The following is an 18,017-nucleotide window of genomic DNA, read 5'->3' as shown; positions in this document are numbered from 1 at the left end:
AGCCTCAAAGATTACAACAAGGGTTTCAGATAACAAATTCTTCTAATCGAATAAACAATACTCACTTCTCCCACCTAAAATCCGATAAAAACGTGTTGCAGTGCTGTGTGTCAGAGCGAACATTTCCAAGAATTCACGAATTATTTCATTCCATTTGGCACGTCAAGGATGTCCAGCTAGCCCTTTCTCAGCTCTTGACATCAAGTCCATGCCTTTAAATGATGTTCTGTCTCCATTCTCGTTAAGTAAGTCAAAGTTGCTCAGTTGTGTCTGACTCTTTGCGACCCCATACAGTCCATGAGATTCTCCAGGCCAGAACACTGAAGTGGGTAGCCTTTCCCTTCTCCAGGGGATCTTCCCAATCCAGGGATTGAACCCAGGTCTCCTGCATTGCGGATTCTTTACTAGCTGAGCCACAAGGGAAGCTCCCGTTCTTGTTAAGGGAGAATAATTCAGCTTCTGAATCATGATGGAGCCACCATCATGGCTGGTTGCTGGTAGCAACAATTCACATTCACATTCAATTCACATTCCTGGGTGGATATGGAGGTGCCTGATGGTAGTAAACCTTGAAGAACCTCTGGACTAAAAGGAAGATCTTGAGGCTGGGGGCTGGAACCTGACGAAGGGCATGACAATTTCTTCTGTGACGTGTGAGGCCTTAAGACCTCACCAGGCTTTTCACTTTGCTCAGAATCTGTACAGTTCACTGTACTGGACAGAGTAGGAAGTGAAAAACAATTCCTGACTTCTCTGCTGGTAGAGGGGTAAAGAATCTGCTTCCCAATGCAGAGGACACGAGTCCAATCCCTGGTCTGGGAAGATCTCCCATGCCTCAGAGCAACTAAGTCCATGCACCACTACTACTGAGCCCTGACACCTAGAGCCTGTGCTCTGCAACAAGAGCGTGACCCCTGATTGCCGCAACTAGACAAAGCATGCTTGCAGCAACAAAGACCCAGCACAGCCAAAAATAAGTAGATAAACTTGAAAAACAAAAACAAAAAACCAAGTAGTAATTCCAACAGCCAAAGAGCTCTGCAAAGGCCAGCGACACCCAGGCCCGGCTCAGATCTGAACCTGAGCTTTGAGTCTCCAGCAGCCGCCTGCCCTCCAGCTCTCTAGGTGACCAGAGACTCAAGTCCCAAGTCTGAGGAAGGAGGTCCTCTTTGGCTGTATGAGGCTGACTCTCCCCACAGGTTGTAGCTTTCCCCAAATCGGGACTTGAGGAAATATTTAACCTCTTTGAGTTTGAGCTTTCTCATGAGAAAGTGCGGATTAAAAAACCTCTGGTCCACTTCACTTACACTTCAAGACTAAGATGGGATGTCTTAGTCTTAGTGTCTGAAAAGAGGCTTTTAGACAGGGAATATGCTATAGAAACATAATAAGGTTTTGTTGTTAGAACGTGTCTTAAAATGAATTTTAAAATCCTCCAAGCAAGCTCAGGGTCGCTTGGATCTGACCAGCTTGAATGAGGGCACCCACTTTCTTCGACCCCACAGCTGTGGCTGTGAGTGAACCCTGAATGTGTGTGTGTGGAGGGGGCGGGCGGGTTGTAGGCTGTGTTTTGGCTCAGTTCAGCTCATCTCCTTACACCAAGGTCTTTGGTTACTGGTGTCACTTTTCAAAGTTCCTTCAGTTAGAAAATGGGGAATAGTATCCAAGGAAAATGCATATAAGGCAAAAGGAAAATATGGGAACAAGCTTCTGGAGAAGGTTAGCATGAGTTTCTCTCTTCTGGAACTTTTCTTCTCCTCATCCCTCGGAAAGAACCAGAAAATGTAGTGAACAGAGACGGGGCTTGCTGATGGATTCTTACAGCTACAGAGGGTCTTCTCGGAGATTTCTCTCTTCTGTGGGATTAATCCATAATAGGGCTGAGGGACCCAACCAAGCAGGATGTGGGTTAGAAGCCAGCTGCTTTCTGCTCCTCTGGAATAAGTGAAGACATGAATAATCCAGCACCAATCTTTTTTTTTCCCCCACAAAAGACAATGCTACCAAATTTGGAGACACACAGAGTTTCAGCTTGAGTTGGTGTGTGAAGTAATTCTATTTCTAAAGTCATTAGTGTGTAGTAAGTAATCGATTAGTCCCTAGTGCCATTTTTATTTCTTCGGATCAACAAAGTTCATACTCCATCCAGGCGTTATGTCTCTTGCCTTTTTTTTTTTCCTTCTCTTGTCTCCTGGCATTTTAATCAGGGAAAAGTCACAGTTGTTTTGAGGAAAGAGCTCCCAGGAGCTTTAATTAAAGCTAGAAGGACAAATCTATTTACAGCATGGTGAACACCATCATTAATAAAACATCGAAATAATTAACAAATTAAATTATGCTTTGTGTGTGAATGGCTATACTAGGATTTAGGATAACATGTCTTCTGATCAGACACATATTCTATGCACTTAGTTTGCAGATGTGAAAAGAAAAACCTGAGCCTGCCTTTCTCCGAGATCCACTGTCTCTGGCAAGACTGCCAGAGCTTGAATGAGGAAGGCTGTGTTACAACCTTTGTGCAAGAGCGCTAAATCACTTCAGTTGTGTCTGACTCTTTGCGACCCATGGACTGTAGCTCGCCACTCCATGGCGGGCTACATGTGACCACGTGAAAATGTCCAAGTCAGGACTTCCCTTCATGCTGCTCCTCACTATACAGCCCTTTGCCAAGTTCTTAAGCTTTCTGCCAGGCTCCTCTGTCCATGGAATTCTCCAGGCAAGAATACTGGAGTGGGCTGCCATGTCATCCTCCAGGGAGGATCTTCCCAACCCAGGGATCTCAAACCCACGTCTCCCGCGGCTCCTGCATTAGAGGTGAATACTTGACTGCTGAGCCACCTGGGAAGCTTACATTACCTTTATTTTATAGGAAAATAAAACTCAGTGTCAGTGAGGTTAATGGCTTGGGCTCAAAGGATGTGCTTGAAAACTAAGAATTTTTTATAGCACCACTGATACACTGATTCCTCGGAATCCCTGACTGCTAAACCAGAAACAAAACGAAGATAAAGATCAAATGAATAGAATAGTAAGATCAGTAGTTCTAGGATACAGACCAGAAAGGACTATTCTGGGGGGAAGAACAAGGGCAAAGCTCACAGGGTGATTAACTCTGCAGTCGACAAGAGGAGGTTTTTGCCTCTCAGGATACGAAACGGCCTTCAGACCAGGATGTGACCACGTGAAAATGTCCAAGTCGGGACTTCCCTTCATGCTCCTCCTCACTACACAGCCCCTTGCCAGGTTCTTAAGCTTTCTGCCAGACAACAGATCCCACAGGAAGCACCACAGAGGACATCCACCCCGGCGGTTAACGACGCATTGTTTTTTTATGTCACTCGGTAATTTCCTAAAGAAAACAATTGAACCAAAGACTGTTCCTGTCTTGAGGGAGAGTCAGCTTCCAGGGCTGCCTTATTAATTTAACACATGCAAGTGTTTGTCCTTGTTGCTACAGCAACATGTTTGGTGGGGTACATTTCATGCAAAATGTGACAAAGCTGAAAAAGAAAACAAATTCCATCCGCATTCCGCTGCGCATACAAATGGGACTGTGGGGTGCGGAGGGTCCTCTTGGGGGGCGGGTAGGTGCCTCCTGCCCTGCGTCTCCCTTATGCTGTGCTTGTGGCTTAATTTATTAGGCATCCACCCAATGAAAGCAACCAGCCCACTTCTTCTAAGGAGTTTCAGAAAAGCTGGAAACACATGAAAGTATTCATAATTAGGTGATGGGTGGATGATAAGATTGCCCACTATGTACACAGACTCATCTAGCACAGCAATGAACTTGCTGAGCTCCTCGCGCCCACAGGAGATAACAATCATTTTCCCTGCAGGTGAACTGTCGTTGACATTCACCTCCCAGAGGGATGGACGAGCAAAGGCCCCACATTCTCAGTTTAGAAACAGGACACCCCCAAACCCATCCCACGTGAGCCTTCTCAGCACGAGGAAAAGTACAAAAGGAGACGGACGCCTCACAGGATACACCTGAATGTATAGGAATCAACGACAAAGATGAAGCATGTGGCGTCCAACAGACCTCGCCTCCAAGCCTGATCACTAACCATGATCTCGGGGCATTTACTCAGCTCTTCGAATCTCAGGCTCCTCATTTTAAAAATGAGGATAACTAGACCTCCATCACACGGTTGCTATGAGGATTAAATAAAAATGTGTCAAGCACCCAGCTGAACTCGGGGCACACAGTAAATACTCCGTACATGGCAACTATCCCGAGAACGACACGTGTCATTTGTGCTGCCACCAAATACTTCAATCTGTTCTCCCTCCCTCCCTTGTTGCCCCTCAGAAGTTAAGTGTGGTCCTGGGAGGCGCTTCGGCAATGAATGTGGCCAAGCACTCTTGGACAGAGTGTCAGAAGCCAGCCTGCTTGGCCACGCTCCCTGCCTCCATCTGTCCTGGTGACAGGTTCTGGATGATGACTCTTTCCTCCGGTGTGAGAAGATGTGGGACAGACTGCTCCCACTCCCCACCCTTCCCCACACCCCAACACACACCGACCAGAGAGGACTTCCCTGGTGGCTCAGTGCTAAAGAATTCACCTGTTAATGCAGCAGACACAGGAGACTCAGGTTTGATCCCTAGGTGGGGAAGATCCCTTGGAGAAGGAAATGGCAACCCACTGCAGTATTCTTGCCTGGGAAATCCCAAGGACAAAGGAGCCTTGCGGGCTACAGTCCACAGGGTCACAAAGAGCTGGACACAACTGAATTGACTTAGCACACACAGCCACGCCAACCAGAGACGCGGGGGGTACTATCAGCAAGAGGCAAACCTTTTTGCCTGAGGGGTTTTGGTTACTTAGCATATCTGAACCATACTTTGATAGAGAGCTGAACCATTGAGATTTTTCTTCTGGGGCCATCTTAAATGGCACCTGACTCCTAAGAGAGATGTAAACTCTATCCCACTGACAAATGCTTTGTGAGAGTCCATTCTGTCTCTACGCTTCTACTGACACAGAATTCCTTGCCCAGACGAATTGCTACCGTTGCATTTTCCAAACTCATGCAAGACCACCGTCTCTTAAATTATTGAGTTTTCTCCACGTCACCAAGAAGACAACTATATTAGCAGGCAAACTTGCTTAGCTCTGCAAAACGTAAGCACCCCTCTAGAGGCAGGTCAATCACACTAAATTGCTGACTGGTGGGGGGGAAAGTCTCCAAGAGCTCTTTTGACGTAGGCAAGTTCATTTCATTTCTGACTTCATCTAGAGCTGGATTCAGTGATCCCAAGGTAACAGCCTCTTCTTTTCTCACCCTCTACACATTTCTCAGTGTTATCATTTTGAGGTTAGTGTGAGTTCAGCCTCCTGAAATAGGCCATTTCACTTTAAGTGTATGTTAAACTAATATTGACCTTTCCAAAGTAAAACAAAATCTGGTATTTGTGCTCAAAAGACTGAAACAGCCATAGATGTAGAAAGGAGAGGATTAATCATCCTGGTATTTTTTTCTTGCTTAGGAACTCTCCCTGGGAATTAGTCATTTTTATATATCTTGAAATGAGTGCAAGACAGGCTCTGCCTACACTCCTGAAAAGGAAGTCTGGATCCTTAAGCAAAAAATGTTGAATAATTTGCCCACAGTTGAACCCACACAGCCAGATATGATGTTTGATTTGACAGTGGGTGAAAAAGTCAAGAACCTGAATATCAGGCCTTGGGTGAGAGTATCCAGACATCAAGGTTGGGCAAGTTTAGATTTTGGGAGTGATGCCAGGGATGAGCTGGGAGACAAGTCCAGGGCGGGGTGCAGAGGAGGGGAGCCTGTGGAGGGTGGAAGGGTGAAGGCAGGTGGGGAGTATCAAAGTGGGGAAGCAGAACCAACATCATTACTAAGGATGGAGGTGTGTACATTTCATATGTATGTGCCTGTACGAAATCCACAGACACCAACACCCGCAGTTAAACCACTTTCTGGGCACACGCTACGTGGACACCAGCGTGAGAAAGTAAACCTCAACCTCGTTCTTCTCTTCTTCTACCCTGAGCAAACAAACAAACAAAACACCTTATCAAACAATGACTTCATGCACACCTGCAAGTACAGTTAAGATATTTCATTAAGGAAATAAAAATCCGTTGAAGTAGGAAGCACATCAATAGAAAATGTGTAGCTGTTGGGAAAAAAAATTCGTATCTTTGAGTTGTTACCCAAGTGAGACATCTGTGCTCAGATTCTGTTGAGTCATATGCGAGTATCTGAGAAGCTAAATGGGTTTTCAGGGAAATCACCTGGGCTTTTCTCTGATCCTGTGAATTCTGCAGAGTAATTACATTTGGTGTCCCCTTGTCCTTCTGGTTGGAAGGTACTCATGACGGCACATTTTTTTCAACAACCTTTGTAGACAATCCAAACTTTCTACCCTGATGTGCCAAGTAGAAGTCACATACCTGGATCCACTCTCTGTAGGAATCCTCTCCCGGGGTCCACCCATTCTCAGGATAGTGGAGGCGAGAGCGCTCAGCAGACCAGTTGGTGCTGTACTGGGAAGAAGCTGTAATCTGGTCAGAGTGGATCTCTCCAGATTCCATGCCCAGAGCTTCCATACATTTGAAGTCTGAAGGGAAGAAACAATGGTCCAAAGTCAGGAAAATGCAGGGGAACCTAAGATGCATATTTTCTTTTTTGATCTGGAAAACTAAAAACTTCATTTTGATGTTCACACAAAATCTTACAAAAGATGACAGCAAGGGGCTTATTGGATTGTAGCACTGATAAGTGCATTTTCACGGCAAAAATTCTTCAAATCAAGGCTATAAAGATCTCATACTTGATTATTTTTCCAACTGGGCTTAGGGTGACACAAATATTATTAGAGATTTTTTAGGAAATGATGGATATTCTGATTTACTTTCAAAGTTAACGTATGCAGATATGTCATATGCATATACATTGAGTTATATTTAAATAAAATTTTACTATTTCCTCTAAGATCTAATAAAAGTGAAAAAGACTCTTTGTCCATTTACAGCTCCTATTTGGTGGGCTGAGTAGAACTTAACTCTCTTTCAGATTCCTTAACACTGGCACCAAGGCTTCCCCTCTCAGACTCCCCTGTGTTATTCCCCTGCCCTGACCTGGCTATAGTTAATAACACCATTAGTTTATCTTATTAATATACAAGAGTATCCATCAGGGGTAAACTGTAGTATCATAGGGTCCCAAAGACCACTACAGTTTAACAGCATAAACAGTAACATTCACAATAATGTCCATGAATCATAAATACATATATTCCATTAGGCCTCATATACTCAACAAAAAATGAAATATGAACTATGATACTGGGAAGTGAATAATTAAGTTCAGGAAAATGTGAATTCAAAGTACCAAAGTGCAAAAAAAAAAAACCTTCAGAGATTAAAGAGAAGGCTCTCAGCCATCCAGAAAAACCTCAACCAATGAAACTTCTACATTTTCTGTATTTTCCAGCATAATTAATACTGTTTTATGGCATAAAAGATTTTCTTTCACTGGTTTCACACTTTTAAGCTTTAGATCTGTTATTTGAAATATAAAATAGGCACAAAAATACATGAATGAATTAACCAAATAAATTAAGTACAAAGAAGATTTTTTGAAGTTTAATTGGCTTTTTTCCTTTTCTAGTAAGATCTGGTAGAAAAGACATGAGCATATGTGTAAAAGAGGTCTCCAAACTCCCCTGCCTTCTATGCTACGTGATAACCTAGCAGATAAAACTGGAGAAGGCAATGGCAACCCACTCCAGTACTCTTGCCTGGAAAATCCCATGGACGGAGGAGCCTGGTGGGCTGCAGTCCACGGGGTCACTAAGAGTCGGACACGACTTAGGGACTTCACTTTCACTTTTCACTTTCATGCATTGGAGAAGGAAATGGCAACCCACTCCAGTGTTGTTGCCTGGAGAATCCCAGGAGCAGGGGAAGCCTGGTGGGCTGCCGTCTATGGGGTCGCACAGAGTTGGACATGACTGAAGTGACTTAGTAGCAGCAGCTAAAACTGATGAAACCCAAATCATTCATTGCTCTTTCAGGTTTTCTCCCTCGGGCCTTTAAAAAAGCTGGAGACAACATCAACTGTGAGCAAAGACTGAGTTAGTCAAGTATTTTAATAAGATACAAAACCATATTACTTCTTTTTTCTTTTATGGAAAGTAATCACAGAAATTGAAACATGCTTCTTTTACATGAATATCCACTTTTATTCATGTAAGAAAGACAAAAACAGATTCTGCCAGGTCTCTCCAAACCAAACTACCATGCACCATCCATTCTCCCTGCCTGCCCATCAGTGAACTATGTTGATACTGACTGATCCTTATTATCAGAGATCGATAACTGTGCTTTCCTGACTCTCAATCCAATACACACCGGAGGGTGCCAGGTAGGCGGTCTGGTCATATTTCATTGTTTCTAGTTCAGTTTTGCCATTTCCCAATTTTTCTCACATAATTTCAGAGGTTTACAAGCAGCCTTCTCACACATAATTTTCTTAAGAAAGCAACCCAAATAGTTCTTTCTGTTGATATTCATATAAACCATTTAAAAGAGAAAGAGAAACACTTGGCACTCCAACTCACAAAACACGTCTTTAGTGTTTCATAGAGCTGCAGGTGTGTGAGGAGGAAGAGCAGAGAATATCTAAGGCAGGGCTTTGCAAGAGGCGTGAATACTGACCTTCTGAAACACTGCTCTGCAGGACACTGTAGTTTGCCGAGAAGCCTTCTTTGGCTATGGCACTGTCCGTGTAGAACAACATGGACAGGATGCCGGACGACGAGAGGATTCGACCTGGTGTCTTCTGCCCACAGTATCGCCCAATGTGCGGACCAACTGCAGAGGGAGAATGCAGAGACCGTGAAAACACCTTTTCTGCTGCAGCTCATGCCAGAAAACCATTTGCAGACATGGGTCCCAGTGGAACCCAGAAGTGTTTTCTTACCCAAAGCAAGCCTTCCCTGGTTAATTGGTTTGCGGTGAACATACTGGATCATGTTTGCGGAGGATTTTCAAGTGTGCTCAGAAGGAGGGCAATGACAGGCATAACCACATTCCCCAGTGAGCAGGACTGTTTTCAGGAACAAAATCGAAATACTGGCTTCGATTGTAAAGGAGATTTGGGCTGCCAAGTACACCCTGGCATTTATCTCCAGGACCACATGGTACACTCGGTCCAGCACCCAGCAACTCCGCCAGGCTGTGATCACCCAGCGAGGGTTCTTGGAGTTGCCTATCCCCCCTGCCCCCAACCTAGGAGAGGATCCTGGGAAAAGTCCTGGAACAGAGCGGTCCTGGCAACAGTGCAGAACCAAGGTCTGACCCCACCCTGGGTAACCCCCACTTTCTTCCTCTTTCATCTTTGAGTCCTGGAGCCTCGTTATGATAAACATCACAGACTTAGACAAGTGACAGTAGGTGATGTATCTGAAGACTAATAACTGTAATAATTAGCAAATTTACAAACTATAGATACCAGTATACGTACTAGCAAATTGTAATCAAGACAAAGGAAAAATGCCTCTTTCTGATTTCTGTTTTTCATGTCCCAAACCTTAGAGAGGTGACTGCATGGCACTTGTGTCCAGTGGACAAGAGAGGACCCAAATCAGCCATCTGACTGCACACCAGGAAAACAGGCAGTAACGGAGGCAGAGAAAGACTGGGGACACTGATGAACTTGCGATAGAGTCAAATTGTTATTTGGCTTAAACTGGCCAGCCCTTTGTTGAAGTGCTTTCACACCAACTGTGGCAATTCAGCAACTGTAAGTTGCCTTATGGACAGTGCAGAAGCCCTCTGGGCTTGGAGAATCTTTTCATTTCCCTGTATAGATCAGCAGTAAGACCAAAAAAAAAAAAAACAAACCCCTCCTTTTTCTCTAGAATTTTTTTCATCGCACATATGGTAAAAACATACCAGATGGTTTGGGCTTAGAAGGACAATCTGGTATAGACCATTTTCCCCTCCAAGAAATCCATGGTTCTGTGCATTTCAACTAAGAGTTATTGCTTTGTTCAAGGAGGCACAGTAAGTGGACTTTTCTCTGGAGGGATGGGTCGTGGGCAGGGGTGTGGGGTTCCAAGGCCAGTGTGTGCCACTTAGATGCAGAAGGTGGCCGGTGAGGGCTGGGAGAAGCTTCATGTGTGATCGAGAAAGCGAACCCCATAAGATCTGGCCTACCTGGAGCCTCACGTGCCTGTTGAGTTCCTGGCCAGTGGCTGTCTGAACACCCTGCTTTACAGAGTGATCAAATCCTGGGCTAACAGGTTTTTAGTTCCTGGCCAACCATCTTTAAAAAATAAAAGGAAAGAAAAGAAAAAAAAAACTAAACCAAAGTGGTTGACTATGAGTTAGTGCAAAATGCTAAGTTTGAATAGCTGATAACTTCTCCATGTGCCCAAAGTAATGGATCTGCCAAATTCTGTCACCCTTCACTCTCCAGCACTCAAATATTTGTGTGTGTCAGCCGCTTTATTATGAAGAAGACAAGAAGGCTGCTCATTTAGGGGATGGATACAGATGATCCAAAGGGCACCAGAGTCCTGGACAGTGGCTCTGCAGAATGGGGGGAAAAGGTCGTGATAACAGGTTTCCCAGTTGGCAGAAGACAGCCTCTCAGATGAGACTCACTGATTTTTGTTTCTCTCCAGCTTTAATCCTGGCCTCAGATTCTCCTACACCAAGTTCTGGCTCTTGGCCAGGCTTTCTTCATTCTGAATGTGGCCCTGTCACCAATTCAATACTTCCCCCTTCCCCTGAGGGGTGCAAAGTTGCCAGAAACATACACATGAAAATATCTCACTAGAGCCATAAACTCAGGTCTTTGCTTTCCTCAAAAGGAATCCCATTTCTGGTCTGCAGTCTTTATGGGAGGCTTAGAATCTAAATATCTACTTCTGCTTTATTGACTAAGCCAAAGCCTTTGACTGTATGGATCACAACAAACTGCGGAAAACAGGAATACCAGACCACCTGACCTGCCTCCTGAGAAATCTGTATGCAGGTCAAGAAGCAACAGTTAGAACTGGACATGGAACAACAGATTGGTTCCAAATTGGGAAAGGAGTACGTCAAGGGTGTATATTGTCACCCTGCTTATTTAACTTATGTGCAGAGTACATCATGAGAAATGCCAGGTCGGATGAAGCACAAGCTGGAATCAAGATTGCTGGAAGAAATATCAATAACCTCAGATACACAGATGACACCACCCTTATGGGAGAAAGTGAAGAGGAACTGAAGAGCCTCTTGATGAAAGAGGAGAGTGAAAACTGGCTTAAAACTCAACATTCAAAAAACTAAGATCATGGCAACCAATCCCATCACTTCATGGGAAATAGATGGGGAAACAATAGAAACAGTGACAGATTTTATTTTGGGGGGCTCCAAAATCACTGCAGCCGTGAAATTAAAAGATGCTTGCTCCTTGGAAGAAAAGCTATGACCAACCTAGACAGCATATTAAAAAGCAGAGACATTACTTTGCTAACAAAGGTCTATCTAGTCAAAGCTATGGTTTTTCCAGTAGTCATGTATGGATGTGAGAGTTGGACTATAAAGAAAGCTGAGTGCTGAAGAATTGATGCTTTTGAACTGTGGTGTTGGAGAAGACCCTTGAGAGTCCCTTGGACTGCAAGAAGATCAAACCAGTCAATCCTAAAGGAAATCAGTCCTGAATATTCATTGGAAGGACTGATGTTGAAGTTGAAATTTCAATACTTTGGCCACCTGATCCACTCCTTGGAAAAGACCCTGATGCTGGGAAAGATTGAAGGCAGGAGGAGAAGGGGTCAACAATGGCTGAGATGGTTGGATGGCATCACCGACTGGATGGACACGAGTTTAGGCAAGCTCCAAGAGTTGGTGATGGACAGGGAAGCTTGGCGCGCTGCAGTCTGTGGAATTGCAGAGTCAGACACGACTGAGCAACTGAACTGAACTGAGAGTCTATTCATCTTCCCTCACTCTTTCCCCTCATTTAAATTCCATTGTTGTGGTTTCATAACTTTCTTTTTCTTGTGTTTGTGGGCAAACTTTTACAGCCTTAATCCTTGGGGTCGTTCTTGACTGGCCAAAGCCACTGACCTTACCAGGAATACAAGCACACAAGGGAAGCTTGCAGTCATCCCCATCCCCCTCCCCCCGACCAGCTCTGGCTGCCTCCCCTCCCCTCCACCATCACCCAATTCCCCTGAGGATGGCGGGAAAGGGGGTCTCTTTGAAAGAGCAAACAGAAGAGAACTTGTCTAGTGCAGACTCATAATTTAGAGAATCTCCATGACTCACTGGTTTATAATGTTGAAGACATGCCTGGTAAATCTGCCTTCTGTCCTTCTGAACATCGCCCCCGGACACCAGCATGCAGCTCTCTTTAGGAACCCTCAAGACTGGAGAGTGAAAGGCTTTTTCGACTATAATACAAAGAAGTATTGAATTTTCCTGAACAACAGCGAGACCTTAGCCTAGCAAGCTAATGCAATATTGATCTGAGCTGGAGCGGCTGCAGGACCCTGATCTGTCTTGTGTGTGTGCTCATTTGTGGATTTACATGATCGCAGCTCTTGGGTTCCCTACTTCCGTTACGGTGGAGCCAAAGAACAAGGCGATGAATGCCAACTTCCCCATAACAGTATAATTCAAAAATGGAATGCCTGGAGAATTTAAAAAACAGGCATCAGGCTCTCTCTGCGGGGAGAGCAGGCCTACGATGACCATTGCTTCTCAGTTGTGAGGGCAACACCGTATTTGTGCTGCTTGAGAGAGGAAATGGCAAAAGCCCATTCTTTGTATTTTTCCCACTAATCCCTCCATTAATTAGAACCCTATCTTAGAATCAGATAATTTGGCTTTCTGCCACCTTTTTATGAGGAAAAATAGGTAACCATCTACGATAAAGAGGTACTATTAAAATAAGGTATTTTTAAATAAACACAAAAGGGGATCATTTTAAACAGGTACAAGATCAGCCAAGTCTATTTTTCTTAAGGTAAACCTTTTGGTGGAGAATATCTGGATTTTGCAACTTTTCCCCAGAAAAAAGAATTGGCACAATTTATGTCATTTATATTTTGGAAGGTTTATATCACTGATATTTTATATTTATATTGTTGATACTATATATTTATATTTTAGAAGGTTATTTTTAACATAAAATTCCATCTAGCTTTGAAGAAGCTTATTCCTAAAATCTTAATAATAATTCCTAATAATTAGGTCACAGAGCATTTCCAGCTCTTTCCCCAGCTTGGATGGAGGGCTGGCTTCATGGGCATCCAGGTGCTGTGAGCTAGGCATTCACATTTGGCCCCATAAGTCAGCACAAGCATCTGCAGGCACACTTCGTTCATGGCTCTGAAACGATGTGTAACTTTCACCAATGACTCCAGAGCTGTTAGTTTGGAGTCTATGGAGCTTCAAAGAGACTGCTAGCTGGAGAAGTGGGGTTCACGATGTGCATGTCTCAGATCTCACCTTTTGGAGTAAACTGCTTCTCTTCGAAGTCAAGTTGAATCGCTTTCAATTACTTGTCGTCTAATTCAGTGTCTATGATAAAATGCCGCATAAAATCACTTGATGGGTAAAAGGCTTCAGTGCCTTCTGGTTGTTTTTTTTGGAAAAGATATCAAAGAATAAAAGCGATTTTGCTGGCAAGGAAATCTGTGTGTTGAACTACGATGACAAACATGTTCCTTGTGCCACTGACAAAAAACCCAGGAGGACACACTCTCTCATTTTGCCTAAAAAAAGAGTGCGCTGCAAGGCTGGCATAGACAGGATGAGGTCAGGTGAACAAAAACAAATATACAATCACATTTTTCTAATTCCAAAGCCAGTTTTCTCTAGGAATAAGTCAATTCACCCAAAACATGGATGAATTGCAGGCTGACAACCCGTATTGTTAATTGTTCTTTGCTTCAACTCAGTGATTTTCTAGAGCCAGAAAATTACTACTTTGGAAAACCCTTGACACTAATAACAATGCTCTCCTTTCTACATAAGTTGGTTGATTGGACCTTCTTTTCAGATGTCAATTTAAATATAAGTTCTAGAAAAGAAGGCTGCAAATTTGGGTTGTGAACAAATAAACCCATTATTAAATGTTCCAACTATTATTGCAATACTATTATAATATTGTTTTCCTAATTATCGGATTGAATACTTGGAAATCAATCAGAGCTCTGTTTGGACAAATCTCATTACTTAATGAGGGAGTTTCAATAAAATCATCATAATCCTATTTATATGGTTAAATAAAGGAAAGAAGAGACTCAACTAATGATAACTCACCCATTTGCTCCAATGACATAAGCTTTCTCTAAACCTAGATTTTCTCTAGTGCTGTTTACTACTAAGGAACATAACTAAACTGAATGACACTGATCATTTAATGTCATTTCTAAGACAAAGGCAATCTCTTTCACATGATATTAGCTTTCGTTCACAATTTACTTAAATAGTCTTTCTTCCATCTGATAATATCATCTGACTATTTTATAGATAGTTCCAAATCTCTAACTGCATGATTTGTAAGAACTTCTAAGCTGCCCTTTCTGATCTGTGTCGAGTGTGTTCTCCAGAGAAATCTTACTATTAAACCAGACTAAACACAAGACTAGCAATGCAGCTGCAACAAATTATTTGATATTATCTCCCTCTGTTCAGAATTTGGGTGTGTATTTTTGCCATTCACCTTCTAATTCATAAGGACTGAAATGGAAAACTTTAATTTAGCTGGCCACATGGTTACTTCTCCCACCTCCTTCAAATCTAGCTCATTTTCTTCATAAGACCTAACCTGACCACCCTATTTAAAAAATTCCACCCATCTTTCTCTCTTTACCTTCGTTTTTTTCATGCCTTTATTCTATTTTTTCTTCTTTTCCTTTTTTTTGTTTATAGCACTTCTCACCTTCTAACATCCCGTGCACGTGATTCAATTGTCCGTAACGTGCACTGTTTATTACCTCATTCCCTCTGATAGAATCTAAATGGGGCATCCATCTTTGCTTTGTTTGCTAAGAGATTACTACAGCACCTGGTACACGGCCGATGCTCACTGAGTATACTTTTTGAATGGACGACGAACTCAGATGATGTGAACAATGTGTACCAAGGATGTGTGCCAATCTGATTTGATTCCCCAAAGATAAAAATTCCCTAGAGAGCAGACAAGGAATCCATCTAAACTAGGAACATCCAAATGCTCTCCTCCTTCCTTTCTGAGATTTCTAAATGTGGTAGCATAGTGGGTGCATAGTTCACTGTGAAAATTTTAGCAGGGACTTAATCTCTCTGGTTCTCAGTCTCTGCATTCGCAAAATGACAGACTTGATTTAATTGATGTCTTAAGAGCTCATCTTCTGATGAGTTTATGAATTAATAACCAGTAGGCAAGTCAATGAAATGAGAAAAATACTTCAGTCAGGAAAACCATGGGTTGCTTCCCATTTTCCCATAGAAAAGGTTATGAGACCTTGCAGAGTCTTTTATGGCCTCTGTTTCCTTATCCACAAAATCAAAGCATTAGACTAGAAAATTACCAAGTCTTTTTAGGCTCAAATATTTCATCACCTCTCTGTATAAAGAAAATTGCTGTTTTTCTTCCTCTTTTGAGCTACTTTTTAAAGTGATGCATGTATATGATGCTTGTAAAAGGATCCCGGGGCCCTTCCCCTAGATCCTTCCCCTTTGGGGTGCTTTGTGCAGTGCTTACCATCGGGGAATCCATCCCAGATTTCTAGCCGGTCATAGCGACAAAACATCCCCCCCGGAGGATTCGAGTCAGGCTCCAGGTCAAAGCTTTCAAATTCCAGGATAATCTCTGACATCTTTGGTGCAAAGATAATATAGGTGCATTCTAGGCTGTTGGGATATTTTTCAGGGAATCCGGGGGACTTTATTATCCCACTAGGCATTGTATAGTTCTGGGAACATTCGGGACCTACGAGTGAAAGAAAAAAAGGAGCAGAGTGAAAATTCCACTTAAATAACCTGGGCAAAGACAGTTTATCTTTCCAATAAAAGCCCACCATTATAATCATTGTCCTAATCACTCATTACTCAGCCTTTTCACAGTGGTGATATATACGGAAAGTCGAGTTCAGATTTATTGCATTCACCTTTGTTTTCCATCTGTGTGGAGCAATTTACAAACTTCTGCTGTTGCAGAGGGGAGAAAAAATGACAAATACAAAATCATGTGGGAACAATGAATGAGTATGCTACAGAAATCTCGACAGAGCCCTCGAGAAATAATTATAGCCCCTTCAATCTTAAATCTTTAAATCTTGAGGCTGACAGCTCTTTATTGGTGAAATAGAACATTTACAAAGGCGAGGGAGAGAATCCAGTGGAGGGAATTTGGGTTTCAGATTCCTCCACCAGTGACTCAGTAATTCTGCCAGATGTGACCTTTGCCTCCTTGACAAACTAAATGTGAAAGGTAATTCGTTCATGTACGCAGGGTGAGTGACTCATTCGGAATGGTGTTGACACAGGTGTGCCAGTAAAGTGTGGCTGTTAGTGGGGGCATGATAAACTGGGATGCAGATCCTGTGGCTCCAAGTCACCTGATACCAATGTTGACATCCTAACCTTCCCCAACATACAGTGCAAGAGGGGGGTGTGTGTGTGTGTGTGTGTGTGTGTGTGTGTGTGTAATGCATATATTTATAATGCGCCATTTAAATGACGGTTCAGTGTTATCAAGACTACAAATTACGGCAATTCGTAATTTAGGTTGGTTCAGAGCATGCACACAGTTATTGCAAGTCAACCTTATGAATACATAGAGGACCACTATTTCAGTTCATGGACTCGACAGTGAATAGGGTGCTATCCACCACACAACTGAAAATGGCCCCTCCACACAGACTATCAGACTATCCACGCCAGCCTATCAGCTCTGCCCCTTATCGCCACCACAGCCGTGGTGATTGTCCAAGAACTCTTAGGCAGTCTGGTAAACAGAGATGACTTGGCCTTTCTGAATCTCAGGATCCAATCTGGGGATGTTTGGTTAAACCATTCTTTTTGTAAAAGAATATTTACTTATTAATTTGACTGTGTTGGGTCTTAGATGCGGCACGTGGCATTTTCATCGCGTCGTGTGGGATCTCTCATTGTGGCCCGTGGACTATCGAGTTGCAATGCACAGGCTTAGCTGCCCCACAGCTTGTGGGATCTTAGTTCCCCAACCATGGATCAAACCCATGCCCCCTACATTGGAAGCAGTCTTAACCACTGGACCACCAGGGAAGTCCTGGTTCAACAATTTTTCTCCAGGGCCATTGTTGCACTCATGGGGACTCTGCAAGGGCATATAAGGATTCAAGCCCAAATAGGGAAGCTTGTGGAGCTTGTTCTTAACTAAATATTCTTCCAAAGTGCCAAGTACTAAAGGCGACGTGTTTGGTATCAATATACATTAAATTTAACTAACAGATCTCTATTTTTAGTGGTGAGGGCTATTAAGTTCACTCTCCACCTCGGTGCATCTGGCAGCATGTTGAGAAAACAAATCAATCTCTTTCTCCCCATGCATATATTAGCCATGGCCCTGGAGACGCAGAAGACTACTTAGTAGATGGCACAATAAACCTGGCCCGTAGAGGTCTGAGTTGAATAGATACCTCCCAAAGCCTTCTACGATGGGGCTCACTGTTCAACACAATGGCTTCAAATAATTATTCAATTCTGGTTAAAAAAATTATTACCAAGTGGCATTTTGCCATGTCAATTTCAAGTAAAGAGATTCTGGAATGTGCTGTATAATTTCTAACATGTTTCTAAGCTATTTGGTGGCATCTGAGATAACAGTAACTATGCCAATTTGTCATTAATTCAAAAGTCATTCATTCATATATAGTTAATTGGGAACCCTTTAGAATTTTATTTCCAAGATGTAGGAACAGAGACCCTGGAGACCTTCAACCTCCTCCCCAGGTCTTTGGCTGGCAAAGCAAACAGCAGAGTTTAATGCAGTTTCCAATATTTTCCCCTTCTT

General features: G+C 43.0%; 1 protein-coding gene across 4 annotated transcripts in view; it reads right to left on the bottom strand.

Moving 5' to 3' along the window:
• Positions 1-18,017, bottom strand: part of NRP1 (neuropilin 1) — a 146,965-nt gene that overhangs the window by 67,048 nt on the left and 61,900 nt on the right. For all 4 annotated transcript variants that reach the window (XM_010859885.1, XM_010859886.1, XM_010859887.1 and 1 more), the window contains exons 4-6: positions 15,726-15,953; positions 8,690-8,845; positions 6,422-6,588 (exon numbers count right to left, since the gene is read on the bottom strand). In XM_010859885.1, the coding sequence (XP_010858187.1) occupies positions 6,422-6,588; positions 8,690-8,845; positions 15,726-15,953 (551 nt within the window). The remainder of the gene's footprint in view (positions 1-6,421; positions 6,589-8,689; positions 8,846-15,725; positions 15,954-18,017) is intronic.

Source organism: Bison bison, unplaced genomic scaffold, assembly GCF_000754665.1.
Source record: "Bison bison bison isolate TAMUID 2011002044 unplaced genomic scaffold, Bison_UMD1.0 scf7180017864461, whole genome shotgun sequence".
NCBI lineage: Eukaryota > Metazoa > Chordata > Mammalia > Artiodactyla > Bovidae > Bison > Bison bison.
Note: the sequence above shows the minus strand (reverse complement) of the source record. Positions and strands in the feature narration are given on the sequence as shown.